At 42.8% G+C, this 18,867-nt stretch overlaps 1 protein-coding gene across 2 annotated transcripts in view; it reads right to left on the bottom strand.

The window, feature by feature from the left end:
* Positions 1–18,529, bottom strand: part of YIPF6 (Yip1 domain family member 6) — a 40,220-nt gene extending 21,691 nt beyond the window's left edge. Inside the window, exons 1-6 of one of the 2 annotated variants that reach the window (XM_020967241.2) lie at positions 18,429–18,529; positions 12,813–12,941; positions 11,751–11,829; positions 8,624–8,666; positions 4,795–4,920; positions 4,078–4,235 (exon numbers count right to left, since the gene is read on the bottom strand). In XM_020967241.2, coding sequence (XP_020822900.1) covers positions 4,078–4,235; positions 4,795–4,920; positions 8,624–8,666; positions 11,751–11,829; positions 12,813–12,941; positions 18,429–18,479 — 586 coding nt within the window. In that variant the 5' untranslated portion in view covers positions 18,480–18,529. The remainder of the gene's footprint in view (positions 1–4,077; positions 4,236–4,794; positions 4,921–8,623; positions 8,667–11,750; positions 11,830–12,812; positions 12,942–18,428) is intronic. The other variant, XM_020967239.2, reaches the window with a different exon arrangement.
* Between the last annotated feature and the right edge of the window lie 338 nt (positions 18,530–18,867).

An 18,867-nucleotide genomic window follows, 5' to 3' on the forward strand; every position in this document is an offset into this window, starting at 1 on the left:
AGCCAGGATCTACTGAATTATAATAGGCTGTTTGCCCTGTACTAAAATGGCCAAGATTACTGGGCTTTCCTCATTTGGGGCGCCTGCTTAATGCAATTGGGAATCAATGAAATTAAGAGTGTGAGGGGTGTATGACAAGATCAGTTGTAAGCTTTGGGAAGATCATTTTGGTAGCAATGTAGAGGATGGACTGGAATGGGGGACCACGGCTGTGAAACCCTGTCCCCCACCCCCCATTACTTGTCCCACAATATCCCACCAGAGATCTACCCAGCCCTTCCACTGTGTGCTCTGGAATGTTTGCTCCATAGGTAACAAACATGCTTTCATCAGAAACCTTTTTCCTTTCTCACTCCTTCTATTGATACAGGCTCCCTCCTGATGACAACCCATCTCAGGGGGCCCTTTCCAGCACTGGTTGTACTTTCACTCACATCCCATGACTGGTCAATCTCAGCCTCTTGTTCTACCACCATCACTCAATAACCTTGATTCCTCCGAGCTGCATTCAATCCATGTTTACCACTCAATCAAGATTCTGGTGGCTGCCATTCCCCAACCCCCGGACATGGTCATTCTTTTTCAATGAGTTCAGTGCCTGGCTCACAGTCTTCCTCTCCTGCCCTCATACTGAGGAATTTCAACATACATTACTGATATTCACTCAAATAACCGATATTCCTCAAACAATCTAACTTCCCAGTTACTACCGGGAAACTTCTCATTTCCCATGACCTATTCCTCCACTTCACCTCAGCTATACACAAGATGGTCATGCTGTTGAGCTTATCGTTACCCACAAGTGTGCCTCATGCACGTTAATGAACTCGGAAATTCCTTTATCTGATCACAATCTGTTGTCAATCCACTTCCCCTTCTGTTCTTCATGCCCACCCTGACCTTCAATCCCTCTACTCCTCAGTCCTTTCCCAGACCATTACCTCTACATTGGTACCACTCTCCTCCTTTTTCCACCTAGACCCCTTGGTGAACCAATTCAACTCTACAATGTCCTCTTCTCTCAAGTTCCTTGACCCTTACCTCATCATTGATCGTGCTGTGCCAAACTCCAACATCCAATTATTCCTAACATTCTCTGCCTACATAGCTTAAGAGCAAAACTATGTTGACTGGGTCTTCTACAAATTTATGTCCTGTAACCTCAAGTGAAGTCTCCCTACAGCAAGGCAAATCTTTTACATCTCCCTACTCACTTCATTATCCCATTCACCACAGTGGCTCTTCCATATCTTTTTATCCTTCCTCAAACCTCACATTTCTCCTCCTGCCCCTCTCAGTTGGAAACTTTGCCTCATATTTCAATGAGAAACTCGAGGCTGTTTGAGTCGCTTCTCTCTGACTACAAATATGCCCATGTTTCCCTTATCTTCAAAAAACCCTTCCTTGATCTTTCCATCCCTAGCACTTCTATCATCCCTTCTTCCAGGCGTGGGCTAAACTCATAGAGATGGCCCTCTATAATGGATGTCTGGGCTTTCTTTCCTTTCACTTTCTTCTTAACTTTCCAGAAGGCTGGTTCCCAACATTCAATTCCATTTAATTCTTTCCAAAGTTACCAAAGATCTCTACCTTTTCTTACTCCTCATCCTCTTGATGTCTCTGTAGCCTTTGACACTGTCAGTCACTCTCTTCTTTGATATTCTATCTAGTGACCCTGCTCTCTCCTGGTTCTCCTCCTCCCTGTCTGACCACTCCTCCTCTGGCTCCTTTGCTAGCTCTTCATGCAGGTCACATCTGGTGGGTGGTGGAATGTCCCCCAGGGCTCCCTTTTCTCTTCTCTCTATATACTCTTTTACTTGATTTCATCAACTCCCACGAATCAATTATCACCTTCATGCTTCTGATTTCTAGACCTATTTATCTAGCCCTAAACCTCTCTCCCTACCTCTAGATTCCCATCTCTAACTGCCTGCTGAATAGCTCAAACTGGATGACTTACAGACATCTCAAACTCAACATGTCCAACACCAAACCCATTAGCTTTCCCCTAAAATCTTTCCCATGACTGTCAAGGATACCACCATACTCCAAGTCACTCAGGCTTCCAACCTAAGTCTTTAGGATCAGACATCAACTTCACTATTCCCCAATTGTTGGAGTTCTTCACAAACTGGCCCCAACCTACCTTTCTGGCCTTTTCAACGTTGTCTCTTTCCCACATTTTAATCTAACCAAACTGGCTTTTGTGCCTTTCCTCACATGTGACCACCCATCTCCCACTACTGCAATGGTCTCCCTCCTTACCTCTCTGCCTCAGAGCACTCCTTTGTTCTTTTGAGACCCAGCTCAAGTCCTCAAGTCCCTTCTACATGAAGGTTTGCTCTCACTCCTCCAGCTGCAGGTGTCCTCCTTGGCAACCATCTTGTATCTATTTTCTATATGTAATCTTATTGAGGGTGAGGACTATTTCATTTTGGTCTCAATATCCTGAGTACCCAGCACAGTGCCTAGCACATAGGATGCACTTATTGATTGACTGAATGGGGGGTCAAAGGAGATTCAGATGAGATTTTAGTGCATGGACCTTGTCCCCTCTGTTCTGGCTGCTTTAGAAGGCCTTTAAAAAAATCTTGATTATGATCTAGATAAGCAAAGTCTCACCAAACTTCAAAAGATTAGGCTGGTTAACTTCCAGGGGGGCTTTGGGTTTTTAGTAAATCTTGATAATATGAAAACAATTGCTCTGGCACAATATGGCAAAAAACGTGTTGGATATAACATCAGAGGACCTGAGTTTGAATGTGAGATCTCCTATTTACTGCCCATGTAATCTTACTTGGGACAAGTCACAAGTTCCCTGGGCCTTAGTTTGCCCCTCTGTAAAACAAGGGGACTCTGATCTCTTAGGGCTGTTCCAACTCTAAACCAATGATACTAAGAATATGCAGCATCCATCGCTAGTCCAGTCTGCCTCATCTTGAAGAGAACCTTCCCTGGGTTAGAGCTAATTGAGCCTTTTTAGGATCCTAACTCAGTTTAATGTGAGAGCCTTGCTTGTCCATTATTTTTTAAAAGACGAGATTTTCACCTTGAAAGCCCGTGTACCTACTCCTTAGTAGGTGGGATTGTCCTCTGACTAGTATGACAGAAAGTTCCTGTCTATAGGAAAGCACCGGTCAGGAACTTAAGATCAAAATGGGCCATAATTCTATAGCATTTTAATGTTTATAGAGCCCTTTTCTCATGACAAAGCCAGGAGGCAGTTAGTGCAAGAATACTCCTATTTGAAAGCTCAGAGAAGGCAGCCAGATGGTGCAGTGGATATAGTGACAGGTCTGGAGTCAGGAAGACTCCTCTTCCTGAGTTCAAATCTAGCCTCAGACACTTATTAGCTCTGTGATAATGGGAAAGTCACTTAATCCTGTTTGCCTCAGTTATCTCATCTGTAAAATGAGGAGGAAATGGCAAATCACTCCAGTATCTTTGCCAAGAAAACCCCAAATAGGGTCATGAAGACTTGGACACAACTGAAAAATGATTGAACAATAATAAACACTCTTTACTCTAAGGGGCAGCTACGTGGTGCAGTGGATAGAGCACCTGCCCTGAAGTCAGGAGGACCTGAGTTCAAATCTGGCCTCAGACCAAACACTTGTCACTTATTAGTTGTATAACCCCGGGCAAGTCACTTAACCCCAATTGCCTTAAAAAAGAAAAAAAAGGAAAAAAAAGAAAGCTCAGAGAATCCTAGATGACCTCAGAGGCCACCTACTCTGATCCCCTCATTTTACAAGGGAGGAAACCAAGGTCCAGAGAGGGAATGTGATTTGCCCAAGGACACAAACAGATCACATACCTAAAGATGATATGGACCCTTAGAGACCATTTAGTCCAAGCCTTTCATTTTACAGATGAAGAAACTGAGGCCCAGAGAGGCTAAATGACTAGCTCCTGGTCAAAGAGATACAAAGGTTTTAGCTCAATTCTTGGGTCCAAATCCCAAATTACCAGTGACCCCAACATTTGCCTTCATAAAGCATAGCGCTCCCAGATATACTTTTACCTCTAACCTATGTTGTGTCTTGTTGGAGAATCAGAAAATGGATGTTTTCTTACCTAAGGTGGACCAGGCAAACATCGCAATCACCACGATAAGCCGAATAAGGAAGTTGATAGGTCCCATACCAGCCAGAAGTACCAGTCGGCACACCAGCATAGCCACCGTTAAGGGCAAGACACAGTAACCCAAGACACAGAGACTCTGAAAGAATGATCTGAGGAAAAGAAAAAAAAAGCCAGAAAGTTAAAGAAAAACCAATTACTCATCAGGACAGTCAAAGCCCACACTGCAGGATGAGGATACTTCAGAGACTCGACTACAACATGGAAGACCCACACCAATCCCACAAGGTAATACAGCCTGCTAGAACACAGCAGACCTCCCCGAGATGAGTGGAGCTGCCCTCAGCTTCGGTGTAAAAAAGGTATTGCAATTCATGAAAACATTTCTGTTCTCTGCTCACTTCCCCTTGAAGATGCTTCTCCTAATTAAATGACCTCTTTAATCACTAACAGCAGCATCAAGCTGCCTACCTTGGGGAATGGGAGGCCTTCTTCTCCCAAGTGGGCTTCAAAGTCACATGATGAAGATCACCTGGGTGCCCTCTGCCTGGCACTTCTACCACAATAAGCAAGAGAGATGTCTCTTTGGTAGGGAGGGCCTCCCTTTCAAAGACCGGCCAGCAATGTCAGTCTGATTTTGCCAGAACTCTAGATATGCTACATAGAAAGGAGAGAAAAGGGGCTGGCTTTAAGCATTTCCCCAATACTCACATAGTCCCCCCAAGAAGTTTCGAATTTAGTGTTATGACAACTGCACCAAACCAGATGATGACAAAAACTTCAGCAAATTGGGGTCCGCCATCTTCTTTACTATCCGCAGAGCCTCCCTGCAACATCCTAGGGCAGAAAAGCAAAGGACCAAGCCAGGGTTGATCGGAAAGTTTTTATCAATTAATGTACATTTCTTAAGCACCTTCTATGTGCCAGGCCCTGTGCTAGTTGCTATAGACACAAAAAAACTAAGAGACAACCCCTACTTTTCTCAAGAAACTTACATTCTAACAGCAGAGATAACAAGGCTATACAAAACTACATAGAGAATAAATATAAAGAGAAGAAATCCAAGGTTGTTGGGGAATGAGGGCACTAGCAGTTGGGGCTACATGCAGAAAGGGCCGCATGACCTAGGCCTTGCAGGATGAGAGGGATTCAAAGTCAAGGAGAGGGAGGAGTACCTCCTCCCTGGCCTGGGGATGAGCAGGGCAAAGGCTGTGATGTGTGCCTTGCCATGTCACCTGAAATTCTTGGTTAATGAGAGAGCTCCAAGAGCCAGCAGGTAAGAGTCTTCTGGCCACACTCTGCTCACAAACTTCCCCATTTCAGGGGATGCAGTGTGACAAGTGGGGAGACCGGCGAGAAGCCTGACTTCTCTAGTGCCTCCACTTACTCGCTGGATGGCAGATCGATTTCCCTGTCTGGGCTTCAGGTTTTTCAATATATAAAAGAATAAGGCTGGTCTAGCTATGCTCAACTCAAATATTCTAAGTGTGTTACAGCCACAAGGCAGTGATGTGACCAAAGGCTTGAGCCCCCAGACCACTGCTGCTGAGTGACTTGTTAGGAACTCCTGGGTTACAGTCTCAGTTCTAGCTACCTTTAAATGGAAAGATCTGTATTCACTTATGTTTAGCAAATGTATGTGGAACTTCATTTAGAGGCATAATTCTTCATTTGTGTACTTAGAGGCCACTTAAATGAACTACTAATCTGCTGGAAATTTTTTTTTTTAATATCAGAGCTGTGATCTCATTGGCAGGGTTGCATTTGTGGGTAGGAAGCTGACCTCAGAGTCAGGAAAAACTAGGCTCAAGTCTTGCCTCTGAAACATCCTGGAAATGTGACCACAGGAAGTCACTTAAACCTCTCAGGGCCCTAGGGACCTCTCAAAGATGGGAAATTTCAGAACAAGAGCCCACCTGCATTGGAAAAGGAGTTCCTCACCAGGAGTTCCCTATTAACATTTATGGACCCAATTCTTTGGAATGTTCCCCTCTTAGATTGCACACCCACTGCTCTAGATAAGACTTTAGGTTGTAGAGAAGGTGCTGCCCTGTACTAGTTGGCAAAGGGAACTTCCTTCCTCACCCAGCATTTGTCTGCCCCAAGGAAATCAATTACAAGGCCTGTCCCCATCCTTCTGCCTAGATTTGGCTCAGCATTCTAACTTGGGAACATTTTGGGAGCCTTAACTTGGTTAGCCCATGCATTAGCAATACCTAAAAGCGTAAAGCTTTGTGTCTTCCACAAATTGGAGAAGAAAGCCATTTATGCCTTCATCCCAGTCCCTAACACAAGTGTTGACTGGGATGGAGCCAAAAACAAAGCCAGCCTTTGAGGCACTCTGCTAATCAACACTTCTAGGCCTGGGCCTGCAAGCAGTGCCAAATCTCGCCAACTCGAACATCACTTTGTCTACACGTCTCCATCTTGTCCACAAGGATGGTGTGAGAGCTTTGTCAAATGGCTCGTTGAAAACCAGGCATTTGGACTTTTCCCAATTAATTAGGCTGATAAGCCACTACAGCACTCTGGCACACTTCCGGTGTGCCAGCCCTAGTAACTAATCAGAAATGGTAAATGAGATGAGGCCATGTGATTTGTTCTTGATGAACCTACATTTGTGATCATTTCCATTTCTAATCACTCCCAAACTATCTCTTTAATAACAGGCTCTCGAATTTTGTCAGGAACTAAAGTTAAGCTCACTGGGTTACAGATGGGAAGACCCTCCCTTTCTTTATTTTTATCCCTTTTTTTTTTTTGGCAAGGCAGTTGGGGTTAAGAGGCTTGCCCAAGGTCACACAGCTAGTTAAGTGTATGAGGTCGCATTTGAACTCAGGTCTTCCTGACTCCAAGGCCAAAGCTTTATTCACTGCGCCACCTAGCTGCCCCTCCTTTCTTTATTTTTACATAAGAAGTTGTTAACCTGGGCTCTGGGGACTGATTTCCAGGCTGGGAGTGTGTGTCTGTGAACTGGAAAGGGAAAGCAATTCCTCCTTTATTTTCACTACTGTTTCACTGAAATTGATCATTTTCTCCAATTACTTAAAAATATTATTCAGATAAAAGGTCCATAAGCTTCGCCAGACTTCCAAAAAGGGGTTCATGAGATAAAAAAAAGGTTAAGAGCTCTTGCTTTATAGAAATTAACTTACTTGCCATTTACAATACTTTTGGACAGTACTTTAAAGTTAAAGCACTTTATTGTCTTATTAGACTGTCACAACCTTACCAAGTAGATATAACCATTTTGCAAATGCGGAAACTTAGGCTAAATGACTTATCCAATGTCATATAGTAAGCAGCAGAGTCAGAAGTCCTGTGTTCAGGTCTAGCGTTTGATAGGCCAGCATCCTCTATGTCAATAACCGATGATGATGATGATGATGATGGTGGTGGTGGTTCTTAATAGATACTACATGGATCTTATCACTCAGAGTTTCTAATTCAATCAGGGCAGGAAATGTTTTACTGGTCGTGGCTTTCAAATCAAAGACAAGAGAGATGGCCCAAAGATGAATTCCCAAATCAACACACACCCAGAAGCCAAAATGAAACAAGATAAACAGTAAGCAATGTATCAGATTTGTGGCCCAACCTCACTTAAATCTGTGTGAGCCTCAATTTCCTCATCTGTAAAATGGAGAACATTAGGGCACATATTACCTATGTCAAAGGGCTGGCAGAATCTTATGAGATGAAGAGACAAAGGGCTTCTTACCTCACTCCCTCTCTAGCCTCCCCTTCCATATAAACAAACAGATACAACACCAGGGGTTCCCAACCTTTGTCAGTCCCTATACTCCTTGGATTCTAGTAAAGCTTTCTCTAACTCCTGATCAATCTGAAAGGGGGCAAATTCTAGAGTTTATCACACATACATACAGAAAAAAACCCAAACCTGTGAATAATTTTAATAGGATAACACAGTAATTTACCAAATGTTCTCTGTACTCTCTTGACAAGCTTCTCACAGGGGTCAAGAGTGGAAAAAGTTTAAGAAGCCCTGCTGCAGGCCATAAGCAACTGAACAATCATCAAACCTATTAGGCTGGGTTCTATTTTATTTGCTATGAAAGTGTGTGCTCCCCCCCTCTAATTCGTTCATTCATTCATTCATTCATTCATTCATTCATTCATTCATTCATTCACACTCTCTCTCTCTCTCAGTTGGCAGGATTTTCATCTATATTTATGCTGATCTATAGACAGATGTTTCATTTTCTCAGGACAGTGAGAGGGAGGATGATTGGAAGAAGGCAGGTACAGCTAATACAGGATATGAAGAATGATTGATAAACATAGGTGGCATGGTTGGAGGACAGATAACCCTAGAAACTCCTGTGGATGGGTTTGCAAGGCTTGCTCAAGACTTTCCATATTTAGGGACTTAAAGAAGACATCATCGAGTGGGCAATGGTGTTATATAAACACGACAAAAAGGCTCTACGTGAAATCACTCAGTCAAACATTTCCTCAATTCTGAAGCCCCACAATAGCTTTGAAAGGCTTACTTCAAAAGGAAGAAATAAGTACTTACAGTGCAAGCGAAACACAAAGGACTAAAGGGCCCCAGAGATCCCCTACAAGGCAAAATCATAAACGTTAAGCTGTATTTAGCAAATAAAAGGAAGAACACGATAAGGCACATTCTGATATTGGTATTTTCTGGCCCACCAGCTATGTCAAGCCCTCCCACTCCTAGATGTGGCTATCAAGGAGGCCCTGCAAGACTGAACCTGGCCTGTCCTATTGTGGTCCCTTGCTCGCTCTTTCTAACTCTGTTCCACTGAGTCCACTTCTTCCTCTCCCACCTGGCACTTCGCCCTCACTGGGACTCATCCCCAAGTTGAGTCATTCTCTTCTCACCTAATGAACCACGGTCCAGTGTTAAGCACCAAAATCCCCCCAGGAGCCCACAAGCTGGCCTAGAGTTGGCTCTGTCCCATATTAGCACATGGCCTTGTGCCGACACCTATTTCCAAGCCTTAGTTCCCTCATCCAGAAAATGGGGATACCATCTGCCCTGCCTAACTCACAGGCCTGTTTCAAGGATCAAATGAAATACGTGTAAAACCTTGCTGGAAATTTCAAAATCCATCAATACAAATAAAATATCATCTTCACCCTCATTAACATTCCTCTAAGTCAGTAAGGCACTGCTTCAAGCCCACATCCCAACTAACCTGAAAATGGTAGAAGACCTACACCAAAGCTCAAGGCTCAGATTGGTTTGGTTCAGTCCTGTCAGTTTATCCTGGTGTGATGGCTCCCTCTGCTGGCACACCCTGGTAACTTGTCTGCAATTTGCAGTCTGAATCAGAGGCCTGGGGCATTGCTCAGTCACAGACTGTCAGAAGTGGAACCTGAACCCAAGGCTGGCTGGCCTTCTAGCTACCAGCCACACTGCCTCTTACCCTCAATCTCATATACCAAAGAGGAGAGAAGCACTTGTTAAGAGCCATTTTTAGTTCTTTCTGTAGGCAAAATGTCTAAAGCAGCTAGGGGGTGCCACAGTGCTGGGCCTCCATCCTCAGACACTAGCTCTCTGACTCTGGGCAAGTTACTTCACCTTTGCCTCAGTTTCCCCAAATGTAAAATAATAGCATCTACCTCCCAGGGTTGCTGTGAGGATCCAATGAGATAATATTTGTAAAAAGTGCTTGGTACAGTGCGTGGCACATAGTAGGTGTTTAATAAATGCTGATTCCTTTCCCTGGTCTATCCCTCATCTTTGCAAATAGCAAGATGAGCCATTCAATTACATAGGAAAGCTAGGTTCAGGACTTAAAAAAAAAAATAAACTAAAGAACAATGATGAGAAATGACATTTTAAAAAAGCCTTTGTTATTGGCCCTAATTGTTAACTTAATGCTTTTTTTCTGTTGTTTTTTTGGGGGGGGCTAGGCAATGGGGTTAAGTGACTTGCCCAAGGTCACATGGCTAGTAAGTATCAAGTGTCTGAGGCCCGATTTAAACTCAGGTCAGGTGCTCTATCCACTGGGCCATCTAGCTGTCCCAACTTAATGTTTTTTAAAAAGCTGTACTCAAGCTTTTGTCAGTCATAACACCTGAGATCTGGCTGAAAAGCAGCCCAGCAGCAGCAGAAAGGGCAGCAGGCTCAGGGCCTTAAGGCATCTCCATTTTCACCTTCCCCTGCCCCCCACCCCACCCCCAAGGCCCCCAACCTATCTGCTTTCTTGTAGGGTCGGGCTGGGCCAATTTCTCCATGGTACTTTTCCCTATCTGGGTTGTGGCTAATGTCCTTCAGGAATCAATAAACTGAGTCTGTGCTGAACAAGAGTTCTGCCTGCTTTTTCTAATTGAACTGCTCTGATTAGGGGACCTGAGGATGTCAAAAGCGGATTAAAAAAAAAAACACAAAAACAAAACCCCAACAAAAAACAACCCCACCAAACAGCAAGCACACGATAACAGCCTGGAGGAAGAAAAACGAAAACAAGCAGAATTCATTATTTTGCAAAGCTACTAAAACGTCGAGGCAATAAAAGCAGTAGCCACAGTCTCCAAAAGCAAACTTCCTAGGAGAACAGAAATGCCCAAAGGGCAATCTATTCACTTGCTAATAACTCACAATAGGAAGGAGCTTTGTAATGGTAAAAGACAATTAGAAAGGTGGGGGATTTTTCAAATAACAACAATGATTTTTGATTGACATTAACAGCTTGGGAGCACAAAGAGCCAAAGTTCAGGTCCCAGGGCTGAGCAGTCTTGGCTATGTGACCCTGGGCAAAATTCACTTACACCTTCAAGTTCTGAGGAATGCCCAAAGACCAGAAGTTCCACATCTGTAGAGGGCATTTCTCTTGATATTTCCCTATGCCTATACCAGAGGTGGGGAAGCCACTGCCTCAAGGCCACACTTTGAAATCTGGATTCAGTCAGAGGGCCAGACTTGAGGACCTAGAGGGTCACGTGTGGCCTGTAGGCCCTGGGTTCCCCACCCCTGCCCTACACCAATGAAATCATGGTCTAGGGCCTATCCCTAACCAGCTCTAGGTAAGACAACATAGGATTTTAAGGTAAAGGGGAATTTAGAAATTATCCTACCCAAACTTCTGATCTATTATAGAGAGGAAGCCTGAGGCCCCACAAAGGGAAATGATTTGTCCAAGGTCACACAACTACCGGACTACAAATCCAGTGACCATGCTGCTTATTAAATCTCAATTATTTTTGATTTTAAGGTCCTCATGAGCACACATTCTGTCTTACTTATCTCTGCATCTTCTATGCATGGTAGGCATTCAATGGGGAGAGATTTGACTGTTTATCTCACTGTCTCCATGAGCTCCTTAAAGGCCAAAGTGCCATCTTTCTTTCCAGACGTCTTTATCCGGGGTTAGCAGCTTCTCTGAAGTCAGCAGCTAGGGACACATCTATTGGGGCACCATCTCTGGACAAGATGCTCAGTGCCTAGCCACTAAGGATGAAAATGTGCAGGAGAAACTTTCCACCTTGAGCATGTCACTCTTGCCGAATCACTATTTCTTCCTAGAGTTCTTTTATGATTTCTTTGGGATCATGGTATTTATGATTTCTTTGTGGATCATGAAAAGTTGTGTGTTCCTGCAACACCTTTCCCTTTCTAAAAATCTAACAGACCTACAACAGAAAGAATGGAATCTTGAAAACCTGATACTCACAATCTCTCAAGAGTGCATTGCTTTTTTTGGGGTACATGACATGAACAAATTTTTTTCCAACAGCCTTCAGGTCTCGAATCTGAAAGACACAAACCACTGCCTTAGCGCACTGAAACAGGTTCCCAATACAACCTCATCTCTGTCTTGCTGTCTAATACGAACCCAGGTGAATACAATGGTAGAACTAGAATGCCTTAGAGATTATCTAGTCATTTTACAAATGGTGAAACTGAGGCTCAGAGAAGTTATTTTAAAGCTAAGAGTGACCATTTTGTCCAGGGGTGTTTCAAGTTTTTTCAATAGCGAGCCACATAATCAGAAATCCTTATGGGTAGGGACCAAATAAATTACAATTCATGCTCTGTGGTATGATGGCTGGTGGCACGCCAGTAATACAACAGCAGCCTCAAAAGGGGATTCGTTCTGTGAGGTTTGGATTCAAAGGGCTGCACTTGAGGACCTAGAGGGCCACATGTGGCCACAAAGCCACAGGTTCCCCACCCCCAGTCTACACTTTTAGAGTTCCACTAGGTTTGTGCTCAGGTTGGAAAAGCTCTGGAGAATGAGAATGAATTCTGATTTTGTTAACACACACACTTGTGCTGTTAGAAGCCACACTGGTAGGCCCTACAATCTCTACCAGAAAGGTCTGAAAGGGGCCCAGTAGTCTGACCCCTGGTTAAAGGCCCCACTGCCATATACTCAAAGAAATTTGGTCTCTTAACATTCCCATTTTAACTGGTAAATGAACCAAAAGAGTTAAGTAAAGAATCACCTATAAACACAACCTGAATGTTATTTCAATAAGCAAACATCAATACAAATTACCTAGTTTTTTTCCTCCCTCAAAGGTGGTGGCATCATATAGTGTAGTGCAGATGAGATTTGGAGTCAGTCAGAAGACCTGAATTCCTGTCATAGTTCTGCCACTCACTGTTTCTTTTCTCCGGGCCTCAGTTTCCTCATTTCTAAATCATTCGAGGACAGGCTTGATCCCTCAATCCCAGGCCTACCAAATCTGGGGCTGGCCCCTTTCACTACATTTCCTGGAGCTGGACTTACAATGGTCTCTTTCACAGGTTCATCTAACGTAGAATAGTCTTCATCCTGGGAGTGAGATGCCATTGGCACTGTGATCTCTCCCTCCACAGGGATATCTTCTGAGATGGATACATCAGAAAGACCTAGGAACTGAGAAAAGGAAAAAAAAAAAAGAAAGAAAAACGAATTAAATTAATTAATTAAAACTCCAAACCAATTTTCATTTTCTTCAGACACCGGACTTTTGCAGCTTTTATATATCAGCTAGTGAAATAAGCCACCTTAATATTTAACAATGAATGACACCTACGTCTAATTCTTTGCAGCTTGAGGAAAAAAAGGGGGGGGGGGCTTTATGATACAAGACAATAAAAAAGTAAATGTTAACAGGAGGTATATTTAACCGATGAGCCTTGGCTTTCTCATTTGTAAAATGAGGAAGCTGAGCTGGATAAGTGTGGCAGTCCCTTCTGGTGCTCAATCAAGGATCTGAAGCAGGAAATTTGAGTGTCTGGATCAGGGGTGGATTTGTTCTGTGAAGTCTAGATTCAGTCAAAGGGCCACACTTGAGGACCTAGAGGGCCACACATCACCTTGAGGGTTCCCAGTTTTGCAACACTGAGCTCATTCAGAGAGTGATGGAAGGTTGAGAAAGTGATTTCACCACAACAACCCTGCCAAGTAAGGTCTCATTAGGGTTGGGAGGGGACCTGTAATGACATCACTGTAGGGAGTGCGCGGTGAGCAACTCCCTCGGCCAATACCTGTGTGCCTTACAATTCTGGTCTGCAGAAATTGGTCACAGGTGAGATAGGAACCCAGGTTTTCCTGGCCCCAGGGCCAGTTTTCTACATACAGTGCCATGCTGTCTCTCTAGCGTCTCATTTTCCTCATTTTTTAAATGAGGAAGCTCAGAGAGGTGAAATGTATAGTCACAAAGCTAGGAGTATGCAAAAATTTAAACCCAGGCCTATAGGTCCAAGTCTAGACTCTTTCTATTAGAGAGTACAGAAAATTTTTGTAGGACAACTGACTGACATTCCTACCACGAAGTTAGCATATAAAAATTTTCTTTGCATTAACAGGGAAAATGGCATCTGATAAAATTCAGCATCTGCTCAATTAGGATTCTAAGGGAAATTAGGTACAGCAGGTTTCTTTCTGAACATGCTCTACCACAATTTGGTTAGCACAGAAGAAACAATGCTGGCTTTGAAGTCACAGGAGCCAACTTCAAATCCCGACATGGTATTACCTAGACGAGTCCCTTTCCTTCTTTGGGCCTTGGTTTCCTCAGCTGCAAAAGGAAGGGTAGCCTAAAGGTTTCCAAGCAAGCCGAGGGTGAATGATCCCTTTGAAGTAATCCAGTACCTGGGGTTCTTGGTCAGGTGCATATTGGACTAGCTGGGCCCCCAACTCTGAAGATCTTGGGGTTCAGTGACCCTAAGGCCCTTTACAACTCTGCAACTTCTAGACAGAGACAGGCCTGGAGACCTGTGACTTCACTGGTGTAGGGAGCACACTATGAGAAAGTCCCTTTAAAGGGACAGGCAGCACCTCCTTGGTAATTGACAGTCTTAGAGGGTTGTCTTCGGCATGCAGAGGTTCATGATTTTGTGCCAGGTCAAACTGCCACAGTGTCAGAGGCAGGACTTGAACCCAGGTCTTCTTGGCTTCCAGGTCAACTCTCTATGATGTTGCCTAAAATATGTGACCTGCTGAAAATCAAGAACCAATATTATGCTTAATGGAAAAACCCTAGTGATATTCCTCTTTAAAACAGAGTAAGAAAGGGTGTTCTAGGGCAGCTAGGTGGAGAAGTGGATAGAGCACTGGCCCTGGAGTCAGGAGGACTTGAGTTCAAATCTGGTCTCAGATACTTGATGCTTACTAGCTGTATGACCCTAGGCAAGTCACTTAACCCCAATGCCTCAAAACAAAACAAACAAAAACACCAGAAAGGGTATTCTCTGTTATTACTTATATTTAACATGTTAACAGAAATGATGGCTATAGTTATTAAAGAAATAAAAGATACAATTACAGGAAATAAGATATTACTCTTTGGAGTGATATAATTATATAGGAAATTAATGCAAAAATGACTACAAATGACAAACTAATTCAGTGAAGGTGAAGGATAAATGCAGCAAAATCAACAGTACTATAGTTTATCCATGACATAGAAATGCAATTTTTAAACAAGAGAAATTCCATTGGCAACAGTGACCAAAAATACTACTTTACTTAGGAGGCACAAAATTTGGCCAAAGAAAATTATTAAAACTAATGGGAAAAATAAAAAAGGGAAGATAAATGGAGCAATACGGGAAATATAATGTATTAGACAAGAAAAATTTCCCTAAATTAATTATAGATTTAAATCTCCAGGGATTTTATAGCGTTTGATAAACTGCAAGTGAAAATCATGGGCAAAAAAAAAAATTTAAAAACAAAATAAAAATTAAATTGCTACCTTGACATAAGTAAACACACGGAGTACCTACTTGAGGTCCCTCAAGGTCATGTTTTCATGGCTTTAAATTTTGTAATGTGTTTTTTCTTTGCTTCCTGTTGTTAATCAATTGGTAGGGAGTAGCTGTTATGCAATGTACATTTCCAAATAGTTGCTGTGCATTTGGAATCATCAGAATATCCTAGTTGTGTGGAAATGAGGCTTTTGTATGCTAATGACTTGGCACTGAAGCACAGCCCCATTTCTAAACTTTAGGTCAATTACTAGAAGTTTCATGTTCTGCACTGCTGGGCAAGCTAATGTGACTTTTGTTAGCTCAGAGGCTGCAATACCCCTTATTTAGTGCAAAAATTTCCAGCCACAGGAAAAAAAAAGAGAATTTACTGCATAGTAATGCAAATTGAGAGACAAGCTCACAATTTAGATCCACTATTTTTACTTTAACTTTGGCCATTGAGGGGAGACAGCATGGTAGAGTAGGAAAAAAGAGGAGTAGAGGTCAGATTCTGTCCTTACCTCTATGATCACAAGCAAGTAGTTTAACTTTTTGGCCTCATCTCTAAAATGAGAGGGTTGAATTAGCTAGATGACTGTTGAGGTCTCTTCCAGTTATCCCACGGATAGGATACTGGACAAATCAGGAAGACCTGATGTGGAATCCTACCTCAGACACTTATTAGCTGTGGGATCCTAGGCAAGTCACTTCAACTCTCTCAGCCTCAGTCTCTCTATCTGTAAAATGGGGCTAATAATGAGGCACCTACCTCATAGGATTGTTGTGTGGATCTAATGAGACAACAAGTATAAAGTGCTTTGCAAACCTAAAAGTGCTATATACATTTTCCTTATTATTAAATCTACGAGATAAACCATGAAATTTTATATTGGGTTGCATATGTGTAGAGAGTAATGCGACCTAACTTCTCACAACAATCATACGTGTTATATAAGTCACCCTGTGCTGATTTTTTTTCCTGGTCTTTTTTTTTTCTTTAAAAAACACAATTTGTTATGTGGGATGACTCTCTGGAAGGAGGAGCAAACAAGGGAGGGGGAGGGATAGTGGAGATAAATATGATGATGTAAGAAAGCAAGACATTAATAAAAATCATATTCAAAAAGTCAACCTGTGCAAAGTGTTCCTTAAGATCTGAAGCTGTTAACTCAAGGCCACATCTCTTTCAGTAAAGTGCTTTGGCTCAAAAAAAAAAATCATCGGCAAGAAAAGGAGGCAAGGTTATCTAATGTGCATATTTTAAAAAATAATCTTGAGGGACACATCCCAACAGATTTTAAAACATTACAAAGTGAGAATTAGCACAATTATTATTGGGTTAAAAACGAAATCCACTGAAGAGAACAAATTCAACATTCTTTTAAGAACTTAAGGTGACAAGTTAGAAGCAATATAACAATGGGGAAAGGCATTTCTTCTTAATAAACAGTATGGGACAACTAAAGAGCGAATGATTTGAATCCATGCCTCACAATACACAGAGCAAATAAAGCCCAGTTGGGTTTTTTTTATATTTACAAAAAGAGAAAAAGGATTAGTATAGTTATCCCAGTTTTAGAAGGGAGATACATTATTGAGTATTGAAGACATGGAGGAAAACTGGATATAGTATGATTTTGTGTCAATATATAAAAGTAAAAACTTTTTAGGGGCAGCTAGGTGGTATAGTGGATAGAGCTCCAGTCTTAGAGTCAGGAAGACCTAAGTTCAAATCCAGCCTCAGACACTTGACACTTACTAGCTGTGTGACCCTGGGCAAGTCACTTAACCCTGACTGCCTCACCAAAAAGAAAAAACTTTTTATATAATGAAATGCAATATTTTTTAAAAACACATAATATTAATATATAATATTAAAAGAAAAATAATGGAATGGGAAAAGGTATGTGATAAATATAATTCAGAAAATACATAAAGAACTGGAAAAAAGTATAGGAGGGGGGAAAGAACACTTAGATATGAGAAAAAATAGATAACATCTGATACAAATATTGGTTTAACATTTGCAAAGCGTTTTACATGCATTATCTCATTTGATCTTCACAATGAAATAAAATATCACACTAAAAATATGCACAGATTTACTTAGCAATTCAGGAAAGACTAAAATTAAAACAATTTTAAAACTGTAGATCTTACAAGTATCAAATTGTCAGGGATGTGAGAGAACACTTACATGCTGATGTTGCTGGAAATTAGTTCAATCTTTTGGATGGAGAAGAATTTCCTAACAGGCAACCAGAGTTATAACAGATAACTTTGGCAGTGGCAAGCCTCAGTTAGGAAGACCTGGCCACCACCCGCCTCAGAAAAATACTACAATGTAACTCTGGACAAATGATTCTTAACTTCTTAGCACTCCAAGTAACTTTTACTTAAAGGATTTAGAATTATGGAAGCTGGGTTCAAATCCTGCCTCTGCCACGGTAAGCTGTGTGACTCTGAGCAAGTCACTTCCTCTCTCTGCTTCTTTCCTCATCTGTAAAACCACGATCCTAAGAGATCATGTTAAAGATGAGCTGACAATTTGCACCTGTGAAGGGAGTTTCCACACAAGTTCATGAAATCACAGGTCCGGACCCCCTACCTTATAAGAAATTAAGAGTTACAAAAGTGTTCATGGCTATTGGTATTGTAACTCTAACTCAAGGAATGACCAAAGGGAGCTGAGGGGGAAGGGGTGTTGTATTTTCACAAGGATGTTCTGTAATCATACGATTAAAAATATTATGAAAATTGGAGGCATAATGCAACGTCTTGAGAATGAGATCCGGGTTCAATCCTGACTATCTTGGATAGTCACTTTCCCTCCCCGTGCCTCAGTTTCCTCTCCAGTAAAACAAGGGGTTGGACCAGATGGTCTCTGAGAGCCCCGACAGCTTAAACTATCTGTGATTCTGAAATATTTAGGAAACTCCCAAAGCAGGAAGACAAAGTTGGAAGGAGTAAATAGAACAAGAGCTGTGGGACGGGGAGAATACTGGCCCATTTCTGGGAAGGTTGGGGGGAGAGGGGAAAGGAGACATTAGACAGTCGTCAGGCTGAGACAAGAAGGCCCCTGAGAGGCGGGCGCTCGGCTCCTTCTCCCCCGCTTCCCAACCCCCTGGCCCGTCCGGGCTCCCTCTTGCCTTGGCCCTAATCTCACCCCGGGTTTGGTCGCAGTCTCACCCACCGTCCGATCGTCTGCTTCAGCCATCTTCAGGATTTCTCTTCCTCCTCAGGGCGCAGGCGCCAAGACTGCGACGTGGAGCTCCGGGGCTGGGCTGGCGCGCGTCGATGACGTCACAGACAAGAGCCTATCACGGACGTCACAGTCGGCAACTCTAACAACACTTCGTCCCGCCCTTCGCTCCGCCTCTCTTTTGTTTCCAGGCTCTCGCTCTGCCCAGGCTCTCGCCCTGCCCTGCCTCTCGCCTCCACTGAATTAACCTGGCTTCTGGGCACCTCCTTGCCACCAAGTCCGACCCCACATCCAGAAGGAATCCGTTCCCTAGACACTGTTTGCAGACTTCCAGTGACGGGGAGCTCACTGCCTTACAAGATCTTCCGTTACCCTTTTGTGAGGAAGTTTGTTTCCTCTTATC

The sequence above is a fragment of the Phascolarctos cinereus genome, unplaced genomic scaffold, assembly GCF_003287225.1.
Source record: "Phascolarctos cinereus isolate Bilbo 61053 unplaced genomic scaffold, phaCin_HiC Scaffold_8;HRSCAF=390, whole genome shotgun sequence".
NCBI classification, from domain to species: Eukaryota; Metazoa; Chordata; class Mammalia; order Diprotodontia; family Phascolarctidae; genus Phascolarctos; species Phascolarctos cinereus.